Below are 19,586 nucleotides of genomic sequence, written 5' to 3'. Positions count from 1 at the left end.
ACAATAAATTACTAATATAATATCTTTGTCAAAGACACAAATTCACTATTAACATGTATTTCATCAAAAATGCAAAGCCATTACTTATAAATTAATCTTAATCAAAATAAAAATTCATTACTTATATATTTATCCTAATAGTATTGAGCAGTTGTCTTTTTTATATGAGCGAATATTGAATAGGAATGGAGCAGAAAGGGATGGACAGATTAACCCAAAAAACCATGCATCTGGCCTCCTGAAGCTTTAAAACACCAAAATCAAGATTCCAGAGGATTAAATATGAAGAGGCTACATTTTATTCAGTGCATCTTAAGACAAAGTTACAGAGCAGAGGGTCGACGATTACAGACTCTGTTCTACTAGCAGCACATTAAATGTTATTACTTCGAGACACTAAGGACACAGAAAACAGCGCAGGTCATCCTTCACATTGTTTTACCATTTTCATGGAATGTGACTCAATAAAGTGACAAAAATAAATTAGTTAAAAAATAAATATTATCTCTCAACACTGACATTTCTACTGTTAGACTTATACACAGCTTGAACTAGTAGCCCTATTGGATTATACAGGCCGGACGACACGGGAGTGCAACTAACGCCAGACAGACATTATGAAATCTTACATCACAAGTAAAGGCAGCACCAGGAATATTATTGCTGCCAGGCCATACTGATATATGAGATGGACTGGACGAAGGCTAGCTGAGTCCTACCAGAGGACGAGGATTTACGCTGCATTCATATCAGATGGGAAATAACATCATAGGTATAACGTTAGTGTCTGACAATACTGCAGCATGTATGAGAGAGTTTAAGGTTCGGAGCCACAGCTTACGACAGTTTCAAATCCGTCTGTCTTTGTACAACGAGTCCATATGAATGTTGAAACGGTGACAGGAATCATCCCTGACCCGCGACTTTTTCAAAGTACATGTGAGCATGTGAGTATTGTATTAACATAAAGATAGAAAAAATGAGTTATCTTGGAATTATGAAGGACAGTGAACACACGTTTTTTCAAAAATGCAATTTAAGAGTGAAAATACACAACATCTGTGTTTGGGCTGTGATGAATCTTTGGTACTAAAGTGCTAAGTTTTAATGTTACAGATGTGGTTTGTGGATGACACTTTGTGTTTGGTTTGCTGTAAAAGACGAACGGCAACGTGCATCCTCGTTGGATTAGTAAACGCGAGGGGAATCGTGCTTTTTTTTTTCCTGTTAGTGAGATGAGAAGATCAATATCACGTCTGAGGGTTAAATGCAAAGCTGGAGTCAAAGTGTGGTTAGCTTAATTTAGGATAAAGAGCAGAAGCAGGGAAACAACTGTCCCGAGCAGGAGAGGAGAGTATAGTGTGGCAGCTGTAGTTACACTTCTATTGTCCCTCTAAAACCACATTTTGTTATTTCTCAGCAAAAAAAAACAAACACAAAAGCCTTTATGTCAGTAAGGTTGCCAGTTTTTCGTCCCATCATGCCTGTACAAAGGACAAGACCAAAATCTGCTCTCAGTGCAGGGTTCCCACACATTTTCATGGACAAAAGTTCCAAAATTCAATGACTTTTCAAGGACCCATAATACTTGTTTTCTTGCACTGTTTGCGCGCAATTGCAATTTCAGCTAGCTGGCATACATGGAGGGAGAGACGGAGCGTGGGGAGAGAATAAGAAACGTACGTGATGGTAAACGCCTGTTGTCACACATTGACGCAAACTAGAGCCACGTTTCGTTGACCGCTTCAGAAACTAAATTTGCGATGATGTTACATTATGTGAAAGGTTATCCCAGAAGATTACTGTAAAAAAAAAAAATCCATGACTTTTCCCAAAACTTTAGCTTATTTTGACTAATTCCATAACATTTCCAGGCATGGAAAATGTGATAGTGAAATTCCATGACATTTCCAGCTTTACTCTGACTGTGTTAATGGCCATATATCTGTGTACCAGCACTAAAACCAGAGACACTGGGTGGAAGGATGATCATGAAATAGTTTCAGTTACCTCTGTTTGTATACAGATTAAACGAACAAGATGTAAAACGCTAATTAATTCGCTTTAGAGGTGATGGTAGGTACACACTTTTTGACATTTGATAGTGCCCTGCTAGCTGTTTCCCCCTGCTTTCAGTGTTTATGCTAAGCTAGGCTAACCTTGTTCTGATCCTTGCTCTGTGCTTAACAAACAGACGTGAGTTTGATATCACTCTCAGAAAGAAAGCAAGTATTTCCCAAAATGTACAACTTGTCCCCTAAAATTAAGACTGTATACGACTCTATGAATGTGTGTAAAATAATCAAATTTACACAGAGGCGACCAAATTCATGCTGCCAAACTAGCGCCCTGGTCCTGCTCATTATTCCCATATGAGGTGAATGCAGCCTACTAAAAGTAGCAGAGAGGAGCGAGGGGATCTTCAGAGTTTCAGATGTCGTTGGACGGGGTGCCTTTGCTTTTGCGTCCCGGCAGAGGGAAGGAAGACTTGCTCTGAGGCTGTGTGAGGCGGCTGGTCAGCTGGGTGAACGGTTCGATGAGGGAGTTGCGTTCAGTGACGCTCACCTCCCACAGCTTCACCTTCTCACCTCGCGCCCATTGCTGCGCCACCTCCTGGTCCACCTGACGACGCTCCCGCAGGTCTGTCTTGTTCCCGAGCACGATGACTGTCACCTGAGATCACAACAGATGCACCTTAACCAAAATGATACATCGTTTGTTTTACTGTCTGTAAAGAAAAACGACAATAATGCATTAATAATAATACACAAGTTATGATGCACTGTTCAGGCTTTGAGTATGGCTGATTTTCTAGCTCCTCCAGGAATAATCAAGGTGCAAACAGATGTTAAAATGTTTGGGTAATTGCCAAATTTCAGAAGAAAAAAAAAAACCTCAAAATGTGACACATAACATCTTTAACTTTTCAGTGGATTTTGTGGAAACAGAAACTTTAGATGAATATAATTGCTTTTATTCATATGGGTAACTGAAAATACAAATGTATCACTGCACTAAGACATTCTCTGCATAGAGTTGAAAGCCACACGTATGAATGGTGGTTGTTACTTTGACCCTGCCACACCTCTTTTTTATCTCTGGACTTGTCTATTTCCTTCTTCAGAACGTCCACTTTCTTGAAAGACTCCAGGCTGTCGACGCTGTAGACGAGGACAAAGCCGTCTGCCACTGAGTAGTAATGTTTTGGGAGGTCTTGTCCATCGTGGAGGCCTTTGGTGTCATAAAGCCTCAGCTGTTCCTTCACACCACGGTCAGTCTCCACTGAGGCCACGTACACGTCCTCCTGGGTCTCACTGGACTCTGAGCCTGGAAATCACAGACAAAACAAAAAATTCAAAAAAGGGACGATACACTTTATGTGCATGGGAAAATTATTGTAAAAAGTTCTTAGTTTGAGACAAAACAAAGTAATCTAAATTAGAGCAGCGGTGACTAAAGCACACAACTCTATTATTTGAGTCAAAGCAAAGATTGCCAAGTCAAATTATTACTCGGGTTGAAATACTGGAGTATTTGCTTTAAAAATACTTAAGTACTTCTTTTAAATCTCAATGCATTATTGTATATCGTCACAAAACATTTGCAGAATCAAATTACTTTAAAACAACCCACTGAATGAACTGACTTGCTTGTAGAACATGCAGAATAAAAAGCTTACTGAATATACTGCAAATCTATAAAAATACCCATAGAAATACAAATTGACAATTTCTGGAGATGCAGCTTCTTCAAAAAATAATAAAATAATAAATACCAAAATAAAAAAAAAACCAACATACCTTAAGATCCCTGTTATACGCCTTATAACTTTCAACAGCAACTCGGCTTGATAGAAAAACCTTACTAAAAACTTAAACAAATTCATAAGCAAATATATCTCTCTGAAAATGTTTAATTTTCGGGTAACATCCACCCAATTATAAAATCCAAATGCGAATGTCTGTTGCCAGTGCAAACAATTTCTTGTTTATTTATTGACTTTTGCATTTTAGATTTTAAAAAAAACCAAAAACATTAGTGGCTTCACAGCAAATGTAACTAGTAAGGAAATCCTTCATAGAAATGCAGTAGAGTCAAAATTACGATATTTATCTTTCACATTTAGTAGAATCAAAATTATAGGTTTCAAAAAGAAAGAAAAAAACTCAAGTACACATACACAAAACTGTGCTAAGGTAAATATACTTCGTTACTGTCCACCACAGAATCAGAGCAACAAAGGGCCTACAGTGAACCCATATGAATCAAAATTTGACCTTGGGTGTATAAAAGTGCAGCAGTTATTTTCTCGTGGTTTTTGTTAGGTGCAGTTCTTACCTACAGAGTGATTTCCGTACAGCAGCTGCTCCAGTATGGCAGTTTTTCCAACTGCTGCCTGGCCACACACCACAACTTTACAGCCTTTTCCCATTTCGACCCTGCAGTGTATGGACACAAAACGTCACATTGATTATAATCTCATGTGACATATGTTAGATGTGCTATAATAACGCCATTAACTCCTTTTTTTCACAGCCTAAACCAACTCTGGCTGTCCTCAGCGCTGCCTCGCTGTGACAGCGTTTTGTTGTTTAGCCTAGCAAGCTAACAGGCTAGCTGTAGATACTCATTATGTACCACGTAAACACAAAAGTAAGTTGTAAATCACGCCGTGATAAAAACGAGTATGTACGGCTTAGTTTTCTTACTTGAATCAGGAGGATAACTAGCCGTATATCAAGTCTTTGAACGTAGCATCACAACCAGTGCGTCCATTCTGCTCCGCTGGCGCTATGACCTGTCACTGCGCATGCGCAAAGGGATCCTACATCTGCTTAAACCATGTTTTGTTATTTATTTATTTATTTATTTTTTATAAAGATACCGATTTTAAAACGAGCTTGACCACTACTGAAATTTAAAAATCGAAAATTAAAAATTAGCAAATCTATAAGATTTCAGTTGACTCCATTTGCTGAGAGCAGACTTTAAAGGTTTTTATTTTTGTCATGTTTGTTTTCCCTGCATTTTATTTACTTGTTTAACTAAGTCAGGTTTTTTTTTTTAATGTTACGTAACTTTCATTTTTATAAAATATACTTTTTTTTAAATGCAATTTTTAGAATGACAATCCGGAACATGCTCCATGGAATGAATGTATTCTCATATATCGTTAGTGTAAAGCTGAATTTATAAAAGAAATATTACCATCAACAACAACAATAACATTTACAGTAATAACAACAACAATAATAGTGATATGGGATATTTTGCTAATATTAAATATACTGATATAACAACTAATTTGGAAGATAACCAATACTAATAGGTTATCAATATATCCACTTTTTTCCCCCGACCCTAGTGATCGTCAAGTCTCTTATGTAGTGGATTTAATGTCATATTAGGCTTACTCTTTTCATGATGGCCAACCACCAGATGGAGACAAGGAAAACAATGCTTTTTATTTTATCCAGTATTCATTCTTTGTGCAAAATAAAAAAAACAACTTCAATTTAGGATTGATGTTTTCTACATATTCAGTTTACCAGAAAAAAACAAAACAACAACAACAAAAAAAAATCATCAGGTCATATTGTCAGAAATCAGCATGTTGGCCCATTCCGATATTTCATTTTAAAGCCAATATCTGCCAATACTGATGAGGTGCCTCTGTTGTTGTCCATTTTATAATACTCAATACTATAATACTCAACTATTATCATGATTATTATCATTATTATTAATTTTTGTGGACTATTTTTAATTTGAGATAATAAACGTATGCAGTAATATCACACTGGAAGAGAAAATATAGATAAATAGAAAATAAACCTTAGTATAATTTGTAAGAATATGATATATATCTATAGAATATATATAAATCACACAATATAAAGAATATATTTTAAAAAAAATTCAATAGGTCCTATGCTAAAATACTAAATGCTAAAAAAAAATTTAAAATGTACTATACACATGAAATACAGTGAACACACACACACACACACACACACACACACACACACACACACACACACACACACACAATATTTATTGATGAAATAGACCGCGTGTGTAATCCTCGAAATTCTCTCAAAGTATCCTCAAAAGAGTAAAGAACTTTTAAAAAACGAACAAAAAATACATTTCCCATGAGCCCCACAGAGGAAATGCGTCACTGCCGTTTTCATAAGGCATGCTGGGTACGTACGCTCTCTCTTTCCGGCTGGTACGCCATCATGTAAGCGAGTTTTCCTATGCTTTATCACCAAACGTAATCCACTAAAATCATCATGAATATACTTTCATCTGTTTGTTTGTCTTAGTATACTGTGTAGCGACTCTAAAACGTCTCATGCGCTTTGAATATTTTTTCACTAACATTAGTAAAACCCTGATTTTAGCCTTGTTTTAATGGTGCGGTAGCCGTCAGATCAGGGAGCCATCGGCTCTGCCGGCAGGAGGAAAGATGATGTTTGCTCGCTGTCTGGACGTTAGTGTAAAGATACCGGAGTCTACGCCTTTTAACCATCCTGAAATTATATTTTATTACGTTTTACGTTTTGTCTTAATGTTATCATCGTTACCGTGAAGCGGGAGGAAGGAGCTATGCGGCTAACATTAGCATGCTAGCTTTATTTCTAGCTAGCTTTCCATCAAGCATGGACTTCAGCACTATTACAACCTCTATATAATCAGTGTAAATTAGTCGCTATACCATTAGTAATGTGTTTATTATGTGTATGAATCTGAAGTTTAGAGCTACAGTAGGACAGTAACTGTGTGGAGACAGCTACACTGAGTGGTATCATTACTGTAAATGTATAGTCTGAGTGGACCATGTGTTATGATTTGAGATTTCCAGGTTTTGAAAATGATTGAATGTGACATTACTGTGTTTTGTAACGGTCATGCTCAAAAAAGCTATTTAATAAGTTTCAGTAGTATTGGCTTGCAGACTTTATAATAGCACGAGTGTGACCCTCTCCTCCTGTGCATAATGTTGATCAGCTCTGCACTAACATGAGACAGTCCCACGTCTCAGTCCTATAGAGACTTTCTGACACCTGAGAAGATTCACTTGATTTCTTTTTAAAACATAAGAGGGTGACAATCAACTTACTAAGAAAAATAGCAAGAAATTGCAATAAAATAACCTAAAAAACCGCAAAAAGATAGTGAGCCCAAGAAAGTGCATTAATAAATGTCAGTTTTTGTTTTGCTTTAAGATTATTTTTGCAGTTTCCGGGACATTTCTTGCTTAGTTGTTTATTATGCTTTCCATGCGTGTCTTCAGGAAATTAAGCTTCACGTTTCAGAGGTTTAAATGTTTAGGAAAAGAACAGATGTCGATCCCATTTTGAAATTGTTAATCATTATCAGATATCAACAAGTAATCAAATGTTTAACAAATATAACTGATGTTCATTTTTTTTCCAGATAAGTCAACATGGGAGCATATAGGTATATGCAGGAGTTATGGCGCAAGAAGCAGTCCGATGTGATGCGCTTCCTGCTCCGCGTCCGCTGCTGGCAGTACCGTCAGCTGTCCAACCTCCACCGTGCCCCTAGACCAACCAGACCTGACAAGGCCCGTAGACTGGGCTACAAGGCCAAGCAGGGTAAGTGCTGAGCTTTGAGATTAATCCTCTACACATGTGCGATTTATCATCTTTGCCTGCCTTGCTAATAATTTTTATATTTTAATTCAAACAGGTTACGTAATTTATCGTGTCCGCGTGCGCCGTGGAGGCCGTAAACGCCCTGTCCCCAAGGGTGCTACCTATGGCAAGCCAGTGCACCATGGCGTCAACCAGATCAAGTTTGCCCGCAGTTTGCAGTCCACTGCTGAGGTACCTTTATTTATTTATTTATTTATTTATTTATACATACTGTGGTTAACTCTTCGAATCCTATATTGACAAGTTTTCCTCTGCTGCGTTCAGATCTCTTGTACAAATTATGACCTTTGAAATCCGGGTAAATTAGTCTGACTTCCTTTGAAGCCAAAGGGGGGAAAAAGCAAAGACCAACTTGGGAAGAAATGTCCCACAAATTGCAAGGCATTTCTCCTAATTATGTTTTTTTAAAAGGGGAAGGACTAGAAGAAAAAAGTCAGAAAAATTAGGGAAAAATTTCTTGAAAACAATAATCATAATATTTTTATAATTAAAATAATTATACAGAAAGAAAGAAAAAAACATGTTCATTCATTAGCCTTAACCACTTATCCTCCTAATATTTGCAGGGGGGCTGAAGCCTATCCCAGCTGACATTGGGCGAGAAAAAAATAAATTATATACAATAAAATTATATATCTTATTTTAGCACTTTTTCCAGGTCATTTTGTTTGGTTTTGTTTTGGGATTTCTCTTTTTACTTTTTAGGTAATTTTCTTGTAATGTTTCAACAGATGTTTTGGGCCATGTCTTATGTTATGCAAATAAATCAGAACAATTTCTTTAGGTTTCAAAGAGTTAACTTTAGGCCCAAAGAAACAGTAGGTTATGTTTTTGCTGGTTTGACAATGCTCAAGAAGATGTTTAGATGTTGCGTGTACTACACCTGAAATATATTTGTGCATGTGTCACCCAGTCTGACTCCAAATAACACGATGATCGGGGAAATATAAATGTGAAGGGAATCGTTACCTCAAACTACTTTTTAACTTGTTTTCCATAATTACTGAAATAAGTCTGGACAGGTTAATGAGTAAATGTCTGTTGATGCTGATTATATCAGATGCTAATGATAGCTGTTATAGCAGCTCAAAGGTGTTGAAATGTCCTGGAACCTTCAACACCCCCCAACAGCTTTTTCCGCTTCTTCACCGTCCATCTGTACAGCCAGCCTGTCTCAAACATTCACTGCTTCACAAGCCTCTGATGCTTCCTGCACCCCGCCAAGCTCACAAACACACACTGGCGAGCTTGTGTTGGTATTGCCCTCTCCACTGGGCAGAACCGCTCGTGCGTTTCTTTGCAGCTCATACCCCATTCATGTTTTTATTGCTGCACACATATTTGGAATATCGTCGGAAAAATTACTGCCGAATACACGGAGAGTGCTTTCTGAGTCTTTCTTCCTGAGTGCAACTATGCCACCAAATCCTCAGAAGTGTCGTTTTCAAAATGTTCGAAAACCAAGAGTGGAGAAGTGCACTTTGTAATATGATCAACGAATGAGCTGCTGACACCAAAGTGAATTTCCTTTTTAATTTAAGGTGGCTGCTTGACTTACTAGCAACTGTCGCATGGATCTGATGAAGTGATTCTTCTCAGAGTTCATACTCAGAGGGTGTTTCACAAAGACATTTAGTTATGCCACAGAGGGTAAAACAGTTTCACGGTCCTGATATTATGTTTGCTGGCTCACTGACATGAATTACTGGGCCACCTTATTGGGATTTAGCCATTGTTTATATTATAATGGCTCCTTGCTGCTCACTATCAGACAAATTTCCAATGTTGGAGTAAAGTCATGGGTTTTACTGCAGTTGGTGATTGCTTCTGTGATCTTGCATTGTTTTGTGCAAGGTGGTGAAAAATATCAGTTCCAGTTTTCTCAAATCTATCTTTCTCACATTTTGATGTTCTGACAAAATCCAACTTTTATTTTGTTTTTTATTAATTTAGACTCAAATCATTGAGGGTGAGCCCTCATTTACAGTGATGTCGAGCAGATTAACAAAATGATAGATAAAATAGGCATACAATCAATCAGTAATGTTGACCTCCAAAATCAGTTAAAACAGGTGCAATTAGAAGTAAAGAACTTAACAATTAAAGATTTACAATGACCATAAGAAACCAGTTCATGGATTTTTAATGTGCTTAAGCGGATGGTGCAAAGAAGCAAAAAGCAGATCTGCTGAGCTCAGAATGAACTCTGGGTACCTGAAGTGTAAATCGGTCGTTAGACCGGGTGTAACGTGCTCCAGATGACCAGACTAGCGTGGAGGAAATATAAGAAGGTAGCATCCCAATAGTCGCTTTATAAATGAATAACTAAGAATGCAAATCACGTCTCTGAGAGAGTTTTGGTACTGAATGCAGTGATGAGTGTCGTAAGCATCACCTGTAATGAACCTAAGAGCAGAATGGGAAAACTGCATCGAGAGGCTTTAAAGTTGAAGCCCACAAATGTCACCGTATAAAATATAACAAGTTTTTAGTTTTGGCTTGTGGAAAAGGTCAATAACACCAACACTGTCAGTAAACAATAGCTGCATTCTGGCCAGCACCAAACCAGGAGTAAATGGAGTCAACAAGAGTCTGTTTTTAATTCAGTGTCTCAGTCTTCCAACTGACACTTGATTTAATGAGAAATCTTACATTTTGTTAAATGGTTTGCCTCATTTCCAGTCTCCTCCCACACAGCTTAGCAAAAGAGACTGGAGAGTTTAGATGACAAAATAAAAAATGTAAAGCTGTATGCAAATATAGTTTATCTTTATGGATTATATTGATGCACAGTTGACACGAACACTGTTGACGTGTGACGCCTTTGATCTGGTGTTTTTGCAGAAAGGAATTGTTAAACTTGGCATAATATTTTCCCCAGCAGCAGGATGGGAAATAATCTCAAAATGAATCTAGTTGTATTATGTTCAAATAGCGACCCTGCAAGACCCCCGGTCTTCTCAAATATCGTTAGTGTGACTGAATCTTTATCTGTAGCTGTGAGAGGGCGTCTCACTTGATGTTTTTGAAAGTCTTCACGTGTATGGTAGGCAGTAGTTCACATAAGCACTGTGGCAAAAGCATCACTTTGAAAGTCCCTGCTGACAGGAAGTTGTTTCATATTTGTCCGAATGAAACTTGTAGCTGCTGATGAATTGACCTGCATCCACATTGTTGAGCATTTTTACTGAATACAGTGGTGGGGTTAAGTAGGAATGTGCGATATTGTATTTTTTTTCGCTGATATAACAACTGATTTAGTTGATAACCGCCATCAATATATCCACTTTAATCCCCGTCTGATATTAATGATAAAGTCTCTTCTGCAGTGGAATTAACATATTATTCATACTCTTATCATGATGGCCCACCAGCAGGTGGAGACATAAAATACAATGCTTTCCATTGTATGTAATCATTCATTGAAAAAAATAAGGAAAAACACATAAACTTAGGGTTGATTTTTTGCATGTTTACTTTGCCATTGATAAAAAAAAAAAAAGTGGTTTGTGAAATCTGTATGTTGGCGAACTCCAGTATTTCATTTTAAAGCATATATCTGCTGATACCGATGACGTGCCGTTATTATTGTGCATCCCTGGAGTTGGCAGTGTCTCCTACTCAATGCTAAACATGGATTTTCTATTGCAAGTTTGCCTCTGTTCCTTTTATTCAACATGAGCCCAGACCAACAGTGTTGGTAAATACGAGCGTGCTGTCTGTTTGCTGAAAAGATTTCTGAAGATCAGAAGTCCAACACAAAATGCCAACGCAAAAAGTCCTTTTTACACCTGTTGCCGTTTTACCTTGTTCAATTGTTTTTCTTATTTATTACAAATGATTCATTTTATTACTGATTTTGTCAATGAGAACCTTGTCTGGAGTATTGTCCTATTTTGTTTTCTAGGAGCGTGCTGGCCGTCACTGCGGAGCTCTGCGAGTGCTGAACTCCTACTGGGTGGGCGAGGACTCCACCTACAAATTCTTTGAGGTGATTCTGGTTGATACCTTCCACAAGGCCATCAGACGCAACCCAGACACCCAATGGATCACAAAGGCTGTGCACAAGCACAGAGAGATGCGTGGCCTGACATCTGCAGGAAAGAAGAGCCGCGGCTTGGGCAAGGGCCACAAGTTCCACCTGACCATCGGAGGCTCCCGCCGTGCCGCCTGGAAGAGGCGCAACACCCTGCAGCTCCACCGCTATCGTTAGAGCACGCCTGTACATTTAAACAAATAAACAGCCCTTTTTATGGTGAAGATCCTGTCTGCCGTCTGCTTCATTCAGCTGCTCGATTAAACGCAACTTTAAAAGCTTTAACTTTAAGAGCTCGTACAATCCATTTAAATAAATGTTAATTAAATCTTTCCCTTTAAAACCTTTGGTAGTGGAGTAAGCACTACTGAATGTTTTAAGGCCACACCTACACGTCCCTGCAGGGGACTGTACTTTTGACTGCTTAAAGCTCCTCAGGACTGTGGGCAGGTGCAGACTGCTTACCCTCCTGCACACACCTGTTTTTGTGTTTGTATTTGTAAAAGGAGGAGAAATTACTGCTCTACAATTTGGCTGCGTTCTGGTGAGAAACACTGAACCAGCATTCAGAATAAGACAAAGCAAAATACGGAAGTTATTCTCAGAAGAAACCAAATACCAAGATGTCTGCAGGTCACTAAAAAGTCAGTTTAAAAAATATTAGGCCTGAAGTTATTTCTCTTATGCTTGAATTAGAGTGTTAATTGTTAAAACATTGGATCTAAATATGTTTATTTTATTTTTTTGTTTTTAGTTTATGTGACTCGAGCTCTGTGTGTCAAGGTTCAAATTTCTGAGGTTAAAAAAAAAACAAAACTTTTTTTTTTAACTTCATCCTTACAATTACCTGTTGGCAAAATGTAGATTAACCTAACTCACTCTAAACCTGCCTCTGCATGGGGCCGCATATATACTACTATTAATGTTTTACTGCTCTGCTTGAATAAGAAAAATAGGGTTTGTCAAAAACATTTTATGTTTGGTAAAATAAATATTTGTATTCAAAATAAATACTAAAATTTGATTTTAGAATATGCTGTATACATTATATATATATATATATATATATATATATATATATATATATATATATATATATATATATATATATATATATATATACACGTGTGTGTGTGTATTAAAGATGTTTGACCTTTGATATCAGGACATTTCTAGGATTTAATTTTGTAGTATTTCTGGACATTTCTAGGACTTTAGGATTATTGTCAAAGTTGTGGAAATATCTCAGATTTTAGCACGTTTCTAGGATTTTAGGACATTTCTGAGATCTTTGGACGTTTCTCAGACATTTTTGTTTTGGATAGACAAGCTCTGTTTTGATGCTCTTTAATGCACTCTGTCGCTGTCTTAAAAGTACGAAAACAATTCTCAGTGTGAATAACTTAATTTGTATTATGAATTAGAAAATGGGGGGCACCTGGCATCCTATTGGTGGCCAGACTTGGCCCGTGTGCCATAAATTGAGTACCACAGTTAAAAATAATACACTTTGCATTCCTTGCATCGGCTCTGGGGAGTAGTCTGCTTCTGTGAACAGATCAGTTGAGTTGTTTTTATTTTATAACAAATTATTGCTGTATTGAGCAGCGTGTCCCATAAATATTGTAGTTCTTTACATCCACAGCTTCGCCTGGAGTCTAAAGATCAGGGTGCTCTTACAGGTTAAATGAGTCACTCACGTCGCTCGAACCTGTCATTTTCTTTTCACAGAAGAAAGTAAAAAATAAATAAATATTGATGCATTATGTAGGCAGGCAGGGGTTAGAACGGTTTGTTCTCAGGCTTAAGTAACATACCATTATGGTTTAAACGGTAGAGAGCATGAGTAACTGCTATTTCTCTTCTAACTGCATTCAATAAGCGTGGCATTTGTAAATTTCTGTTACATGAGTATTTCCATTATAGGCGAAGCTCTCACAACTCTTGCCAACTGCATTGCTTTTGTAAGAAAATAATTGTACAATTATTCCAGTAGGTTATATTTCTATGAATAGGAATCACCCATTGATGTACCTGGAAGAGCGTGGCGAGCCTAACAGAGTGCTGCTGTCATTACCAGCAGAGTAGTTGGCAAATGTACAAACATCAGATGGTTTGCAAATACTACAGTCATGCTTTTCTTTTCGGTTAAAATGGGTTAAATACTGTAACCTGCTTTTTTTTTTTTTACTTTTGGTGTTCTTAATCATTTCCTCGTTGCACCTAGAAGTGTTTTTTTTTTTGTTCAGTGGCAATTACAAGCATTTAAAACTAGGGAAGGGGGAGTTTAAGGTAGACTTTGGCATTTTTCAACCTGGACCTGATTTTCCCATGTTGTTGAAATAAAATGTTGAAAAGAGGTTTCTCTTTGGCATGGCTTGGAGACATTAACACATGAATGCACTACAGCTCTAGTCCTTGCTCATTTATAGACATTTGATTGAAAGATCGTGGTTTTCATTTTTTTTCTAACTTGTGGCATTTGGCATTGTCACTTTACTTCCATTGAGGTTCTTGTTTTTAAATTGTGAAATGTCTGACAGCTTTACAGAAAGGACCCTACAGAGAACTGGCATTTTTTTTTACTTACCTTTCCCTGATTGGGTCTGCTTGTTATTGTGTCTTGCATAGTGTTCCTCAAGGAAAAGTCTCCTCCTGTAATCTCGTGGACTCTTTCAGTGTCTAAAATATTCAGCTGTGGCATTGAAAATCTTATAGATAACACTATATTTGCTGTGGTTCAACTCAACAAACTGTCCAGGAACTCTTCTCTCTAACTCTCACTAATGTTTTCACTATTGTCTTCCTGCAACAAGTCATCTCTTGTGAAATTTCAGAATGAGATTTCGCCTTTGAACAAGATTTAGTTAAACTAACAAATAGACCGGATCAGTAATCGATGCAGAAAAACATTTAATTTCTCTGAAGGGTCCTTTCCGAAATTTTGTCAGGCACCTAGAATAGTAGTCTGAGCCTGTCAGTTTGGGGATAGGTGCCTTCCTCTTTCACTTTCCTAAACTGTGTGGTGTTGGGATGGACCTCAGTTGATCGCAGACCTGCCTCTCTCATCTTTAGGCCCTCACTGTTTCACATAGCACATCGATGACTTTTACATGTGCACATTTTACTGAATGAGAAAGAAAAATTATGTGACATTTTTAGGGGCACAAGGCAAGAGCACCTCTATTGGTTTTACGTCAGGGTTAGGGATCAGGGGTTAGGGTTAAATAGTTTTAACCAATTCTGTCATAAATGCAGTTAAATTTGGAGTAGGTCATTCTCTCAGGTACAAATATCTATCAGAATCAGCTACTCCCTGTATAAATATGATTATATTTTGAGAAGGTCATTCTGTCAGGTTGGTCATTCAAAATGACCTATTCAACCAAAATTATGGGATGCTCCTCCCCTAACCCTGCGATCCCTCGATTCCTGTGATTCCCTCATGAAGCAGCTGAAAACATTTTTATTCAAACTGGTTTTCTGTTAGAGCACATCATCCGTCTTCTTTTTTTTTTTTTTTTACTTTTATGTTTTATTCTTTGAATATGTCTGTTTCTGCCCTCCTTTAGTTGGTTGATGCTGTGATTTAACTGCGGCAGCTCCGTGCTGGTTGTCACAGCTATTATATTTTCATTTTTGTATTGCTTTTATTGTTTATGTTTTTTTCTATGAAGAATTTGGGGATTTTATTATTTTTATCTGTGAAAGATGCTATACAGATAAACTTTACTTATGTACTTAAAGTAGGACACTCAGCTGGATGTGAGGGACTTGGTACACGAAGGTGAATTCAAAGAACTGGCACAGATATGTCCATCATCTGTTCGTCTAAAAGTTGACTAAATCACTGAGACGACAGCCAATGGTCTGGCTGTCAACTTGCATGCTTGACAGTGTACATGTGCATATAAATTGGGCTCCTGGATTCAATGCATTTTACATTTTATGTCACATCAGGTGAGATTCAGCAGGAAATCTGCTGGATTCTGTCAAAAAATAGTTTAAGGCTGCTTTCTTCCAGCCTTAACTTTATTAGTTGACTTACTTCAGGGCTGTGGGTAAAGAAAACACAGGGACAATGTCTTCTCAGACTCTCCGTCACCTTAATGTCCACTTTATCAGTAGGACAAAACTCAACAGAAAACACAGCAAGGTGATTCATCCCTTCACATCTCTCATATCACTCCACGATCTAGACCCTCCTCGACCTTAAAGGGAAGGTGCAACACATAATGTAGTTCCTAATTTTAACTCAAAGGGGAGCATGCAATATAAAGTATGAATTTATCATTAATGAAATTAACTCCTCGAAGTAAATCAGAGAATAGAATAAGGTTATCAATCTTTACAAAAATAAATCTCATATTACAATAGTAAGATGAGATTCAAGTATAAATGTAGTGATTTCGTTTTTCGAATGCAAAAGACAATGAGAAGGATTTTCATCTGGCTTGACTTTTTTTTTAAAAACTGAGACTACAACGAGTTTGTATTGTTTTTATATCCTTGCGCTGTCCTACAGCAGGATGTGTATCTTATTATACCACTGAATTAATTTACTGGGTCAAACTGACAACATATTCTAGCCCTTCGCTCAAAATAGTGTTTCCCTGACCTACAGAGTTGAAGGGTCAATTGACAACATGGAAGGGCGTAGTGAGAACAACGGCCGTCTCTCACATTACTCCCTCTCTATTGTCTCTCCATACATTAGTCTGCAGGGCAGCAGTAACCTCTGACCTGCTCTGTAAAAAAAAACCCAAAAAAGAAAGTGGAGAGCAGGGCGTTACAGCGTGGGATTGCTTACTCCTAAAAGGTCTCATTGTAGTAGTTGAGGAAACATTAGCTGGGATTGAGACAGCCTTGGGAAATGTCTGGCGCAACATTTTTGTGTGGAGCTTCGGCCATCTCCTGCCTGCTGTTTGGAGATGGAGAGGAGGGAAGCTTTTCCATGTCATGTTAACCCAAGAGGAATTTAGTGTGGGGGAGAGCAGCTCCAAAGCTTTGTGACATGTTTAGCCTCAGAACTGGATCCACAAGTCTGGTGTGTATCTTCTCTCAACAATATTCAAACACAACAAGCTGTTGAAACATGCTTGACTGTGCAGTGTTTAGACGGTGAATGCTTTAATACAGATTTTAAAGAAAGCAGTTGTTGTCCATTAGCTTTTAAAGGGATATGTTGTTTTGTCTGGCTTTCATGGAGGGTTTAAATGTCCGCTCTTGGAGCTCTACGTGATGTTTGAAATGCTTTTTAACACTTTCAAAGATGACATTCAAATATCAGACATTTTAAAGGGGCACTGGGCTCCAGTCTCAGTCTCATTGGGCAGTCTGATCATCTTCTCTTTGCTGGCCCTCGGTGAGCGCTAACATCTCCCTGATTGTTTGATGTAGATGTCCTGCAAGTTAGGGAGGGTGGTCCTGATGGCTTTCTTGGCCTAGCGGATCAACCCCCTAAGAGCCCAAAGTACAAAAGTTCCTCTTACCTGTGGTGCTATTCATCACTTCAGATTCTTTGGGTGTGATTTTCCAAATGTTGAAGATATTGGCAATGTCTGCATTCGAACTGGTCTTGTGCTAAAAGCGCCAAAAAATAAGAAAGCGCTCATTGTCGAGAAGCTTTTGACAGTGTGAGATGTAAACGTTAATGGCATCCTCCTCGGCTGAGCTGTAAAGAAACTGCCCACATAAGCTCTGTGGATTATCTTGAGGAACCAGGTCATGATTTTTGTTAGGAGACTTTGCTGTTGAGTTTTTGCAAATGTCATTATTTTTTTTTGCTCTTTCAGAAATTGTGTGCCACCTCTACCGATATCTCCAACACTCTGCAACTCACACCAAAACAACAGCAGGACTACAGGTTAGAGGAAAATATGCATTTTTTATTTCTGAGGTGAACTGTCCCTTTAATGTATTATTAAATACTGCTTTCCCCATACATTATGGTGCAACATGTACCATCTTAAATATTTAAAAAAAAAAAAAAAAGCATTTGGTTCATGTGTGTCTGTTATATTCTCAGGTAACAGTCGGTGTTCAGTGTAGTGTTCGGGCACAAACAGACCTGCAGGAGTGTCTTCAGGTGAGCCAGGAGGTGGCGCTGCAGTGGGTGAAAGGCAAGAAGGTGAAGCTTTGGGAGGTATGTGTATTCAAGTATGTAAGTATGGACAGATGTGATGAAATACTTGTGAGTACAAAGATATTTTTCATTTTAAGCGCTGTTTTAAAATGAAAACGTGTGCATGTGGCCTGTAGACTGAATATAAAGATGGACAACGTGTCCCCACTTACACCCGCGATGCTTAAGTGAAGCTAAAATATCTGGGAAATCATCTTTTGGAAAAATGTATTTGGCGTGTACTTCAGTTTTTAGTTTGGCCCATGTCCCACTCACTAACATGGAGGGTAAGGCTTTACGACCTATACTGCAGACAGACACCAGGGGGCGATCGAGATCGAAAAGCTTCACTTAATGGGACCAGTAAGGTCCATCTTTATATACAGTCAATAGCGTGGCACCAGTTGGTGAACATTGTGGAGCATTAAGCAGCTAAAGTGACAGAATTTTTTTTCACGAGTTGGTGGAGACCAAAAACAGAGCTAAAAAGAGATTAAACATACATAAAAGGATGCTTCATCCCCAAATCAAAAAAACATTTTTTTCCTCTTACCTGTAGTGCTATTAATCATTGTGTTGGTGTGAGTTACCAATGGCATTCTCCTCGGCTGAGCTGTAACATTAGCCAGATCAGCGTTAAGGTGACTTAACGGTACGTGCAGACTTCCTTCTGTGCGGTGATCTGGTTGGTGAATGTAATTCAGAAGAAAGAAAATAGTTCCTACATGAAACTGCTTACATGAGTTTTTCAAATGTATATTACTGCACCACAAGCCAAGTGCCCTCTAGTTTCACTATATTTGAGAGAGAAATTTGACATCTCCAAAACTCTACAACCCCAAAACAATCTAGATTGATAAACAGCACTACAGGTAAGATTTTTTTTTTTTACTGTGGTCATTTGTGTGTACGTGCAATTCTAGTAATTCATACTGTACAGGCGTGAACTGTAGGCTACACAGAAAGAAAGAAAAATATTTGGCAAGATTTTAAGTTGAATTTGCATTATAGGCTTACTTATGACACTTTTCTATACTGCAGTTTTGGATTGTGTTGCAATGAAGGATAAGTATTCTCTGCTGAAGATAGCGTGCAATCATTTTGTGTTTTAAAACATGTAATGAGGGGAAAATAAAGCCCCACAGAAACAGGACTGTCGTTTTCTGCGTATGGCTGAATGCACACTTATAACAGAGCACATAAAAACCAGCTCACTGAGACATTTTAATCTTTGTTTTTTATAAAGCCTATGATAAATGACAGAGGAAATAAAATATAATCATAGGGTAACATAAAAATAAGACTCTTTCCTGGTTTCCCCCCAAAACAGTCAGACTACCTTCCCTTCAGCCAAAAAAAAAAAAAAGACAATATTCTACGTTTTCTGATGCTATCCCAGAGAGAGTGCTGTGAATGTGGGCCCCTAAAACACACACTTTACCAGAGATAACTGCAGGTGAAATGATAAGATTACAGTAAATACTTAGCGAGATATAACCTGAGAGTAAAACAGTTTGTTTAGGTTGTTCGCTAATTTTACTGATTGTGATTTATTATCACATTTTATTCTCCTTCTGTAAAATGTCCATCAAAAGCACATTTATGAACTAAACTTCAACTAATTTATGAATGACAAGTTGTATTATTCTTTTTACTGGAGCCATTGTTTCACCACTTTATGAGGTCTGTTTCAATATATCCACCTTTCTCACAGTCAATAATGACGACTGTGAAGTCAATG

At 37.8% G+C, this 19,586-nt stretch overlaps 2 protein-coding genes across 2 annotated transcripts; one reads left to right on the top strand and one right to left on the bottom strand.

Moving 5' to 3' along the window:
- Positions 1-276: 276 nt before the first annotated feature.
- Positions 277-4,825, bottom strand: nkiras1 (NFKB inhibitor interacting Ras-like 1). The gene is made up of 4 exons (XM_042506206.2): positions 4,710-4,825; positions 4,339-4,439; positions 3,086-3,327; positions 277-2,673 (listed from the first exon to the last, which is right to left on the bottom strand). The coding sequence occupies exons 2-4, from the start codon at positions 4,430-4,432 to the stop codon at positions 2,431-2,433; spliced, it is 579 nt and encodes a 192-aa protein (XP_042362140.1). The 5' UTR covers positions 4,433-4,439; positions 4,710-4,825; the 3' UTR covers positions 277-2,430.
- A 1,341-nt stretch (positions 4,826-6,166) lies between these two features.
- Positions 6,167-11,945, top strand: rpl15 (ribosomal protein L15). Its single transcript, XM_042506745.2, has 4 exons — positions 6,167-6,244; positions 7,444-7,625; positions 7,720-7,856; positions 11,593-11,945. The coding sequence occupies exons 2-4, from the start codon at positions 7,454-7,456 to the stop codon at positions 11,896-11,898; spliced, it is 615 nt and encodes a 204-aa protein (XP_042362679.1). The 5' UTR covers positions 6,167-6,244; positions 7,444-7,453; the 3' UTR covers positions 11,899-11,945.
- The last annotated feature ends 7,641 nt before the right edge of the window (positions 11,946-19,586 follow it).

The sequence above is a fragment of the Plectropomus leopardus genome, chromosome 17 (genome assembly GCF_026936395.1).
Source record: "Plectropomus leopardus strain MGB_pleo_1.0 chromosome 17, ASM2693639v1, whole genome shotgun sequence".
NCBI classification, from domain to species: Eukaryota; Metazoa; Chordata; class Actinopteri; order Perciformes; family Serranidae; genus Plectropomus; species Plectropomus leopardus.
The sequence above is the reverse complement of the archived record's forward strand: the minus strand, read 5'-3'. Positions and strand labels throughout refer to the sequence as shown.

Coding starts and splice junctions, on each gene's coding strand:
- nkiras1 (XM_042506206.2), bottom strand. CDS start 4,432: ATGGGAAAAGGCTGTAAAGTTGTGGTGTGTGGCCAGGCAGCAGTTGGA. Junction 3,328..4,338: donor GTACGGAAATCACTCTGTAG/GTAAGAACTGCA, acceptor TGTGATTTCCAG/GCTCAGAGTCCAGTGAGACC. Junction 2,674..3,085: donor AGTCCAGAGATAAAAAAGAG/GTGTGGCAGGGT, acceptor TTGTGATCTCAG/GTGACAGTCATCGTGCTCGG.
- rpl15 (XM_042506745.2), top strand. CDS start 7,454: ATGGGAGCATATAGGTATATGCAGGAGTTATGGCGCAAGAAGCAGTCC. Junction 7,626..7,719: donor GGGCTACAAGGCCAAGCAGG/GTAAGTGCTGAG, acceptor TAATTCAAACAG/GTTACGTAATTTATCGTGTC. Junction 7,857..11,592: donor GTTTGCAGTCCACTGCTGAG/GTACCTTTATTT, acceptor TTTGTTTTCTAG/GAGCGTGCTGGCCGTCACTG.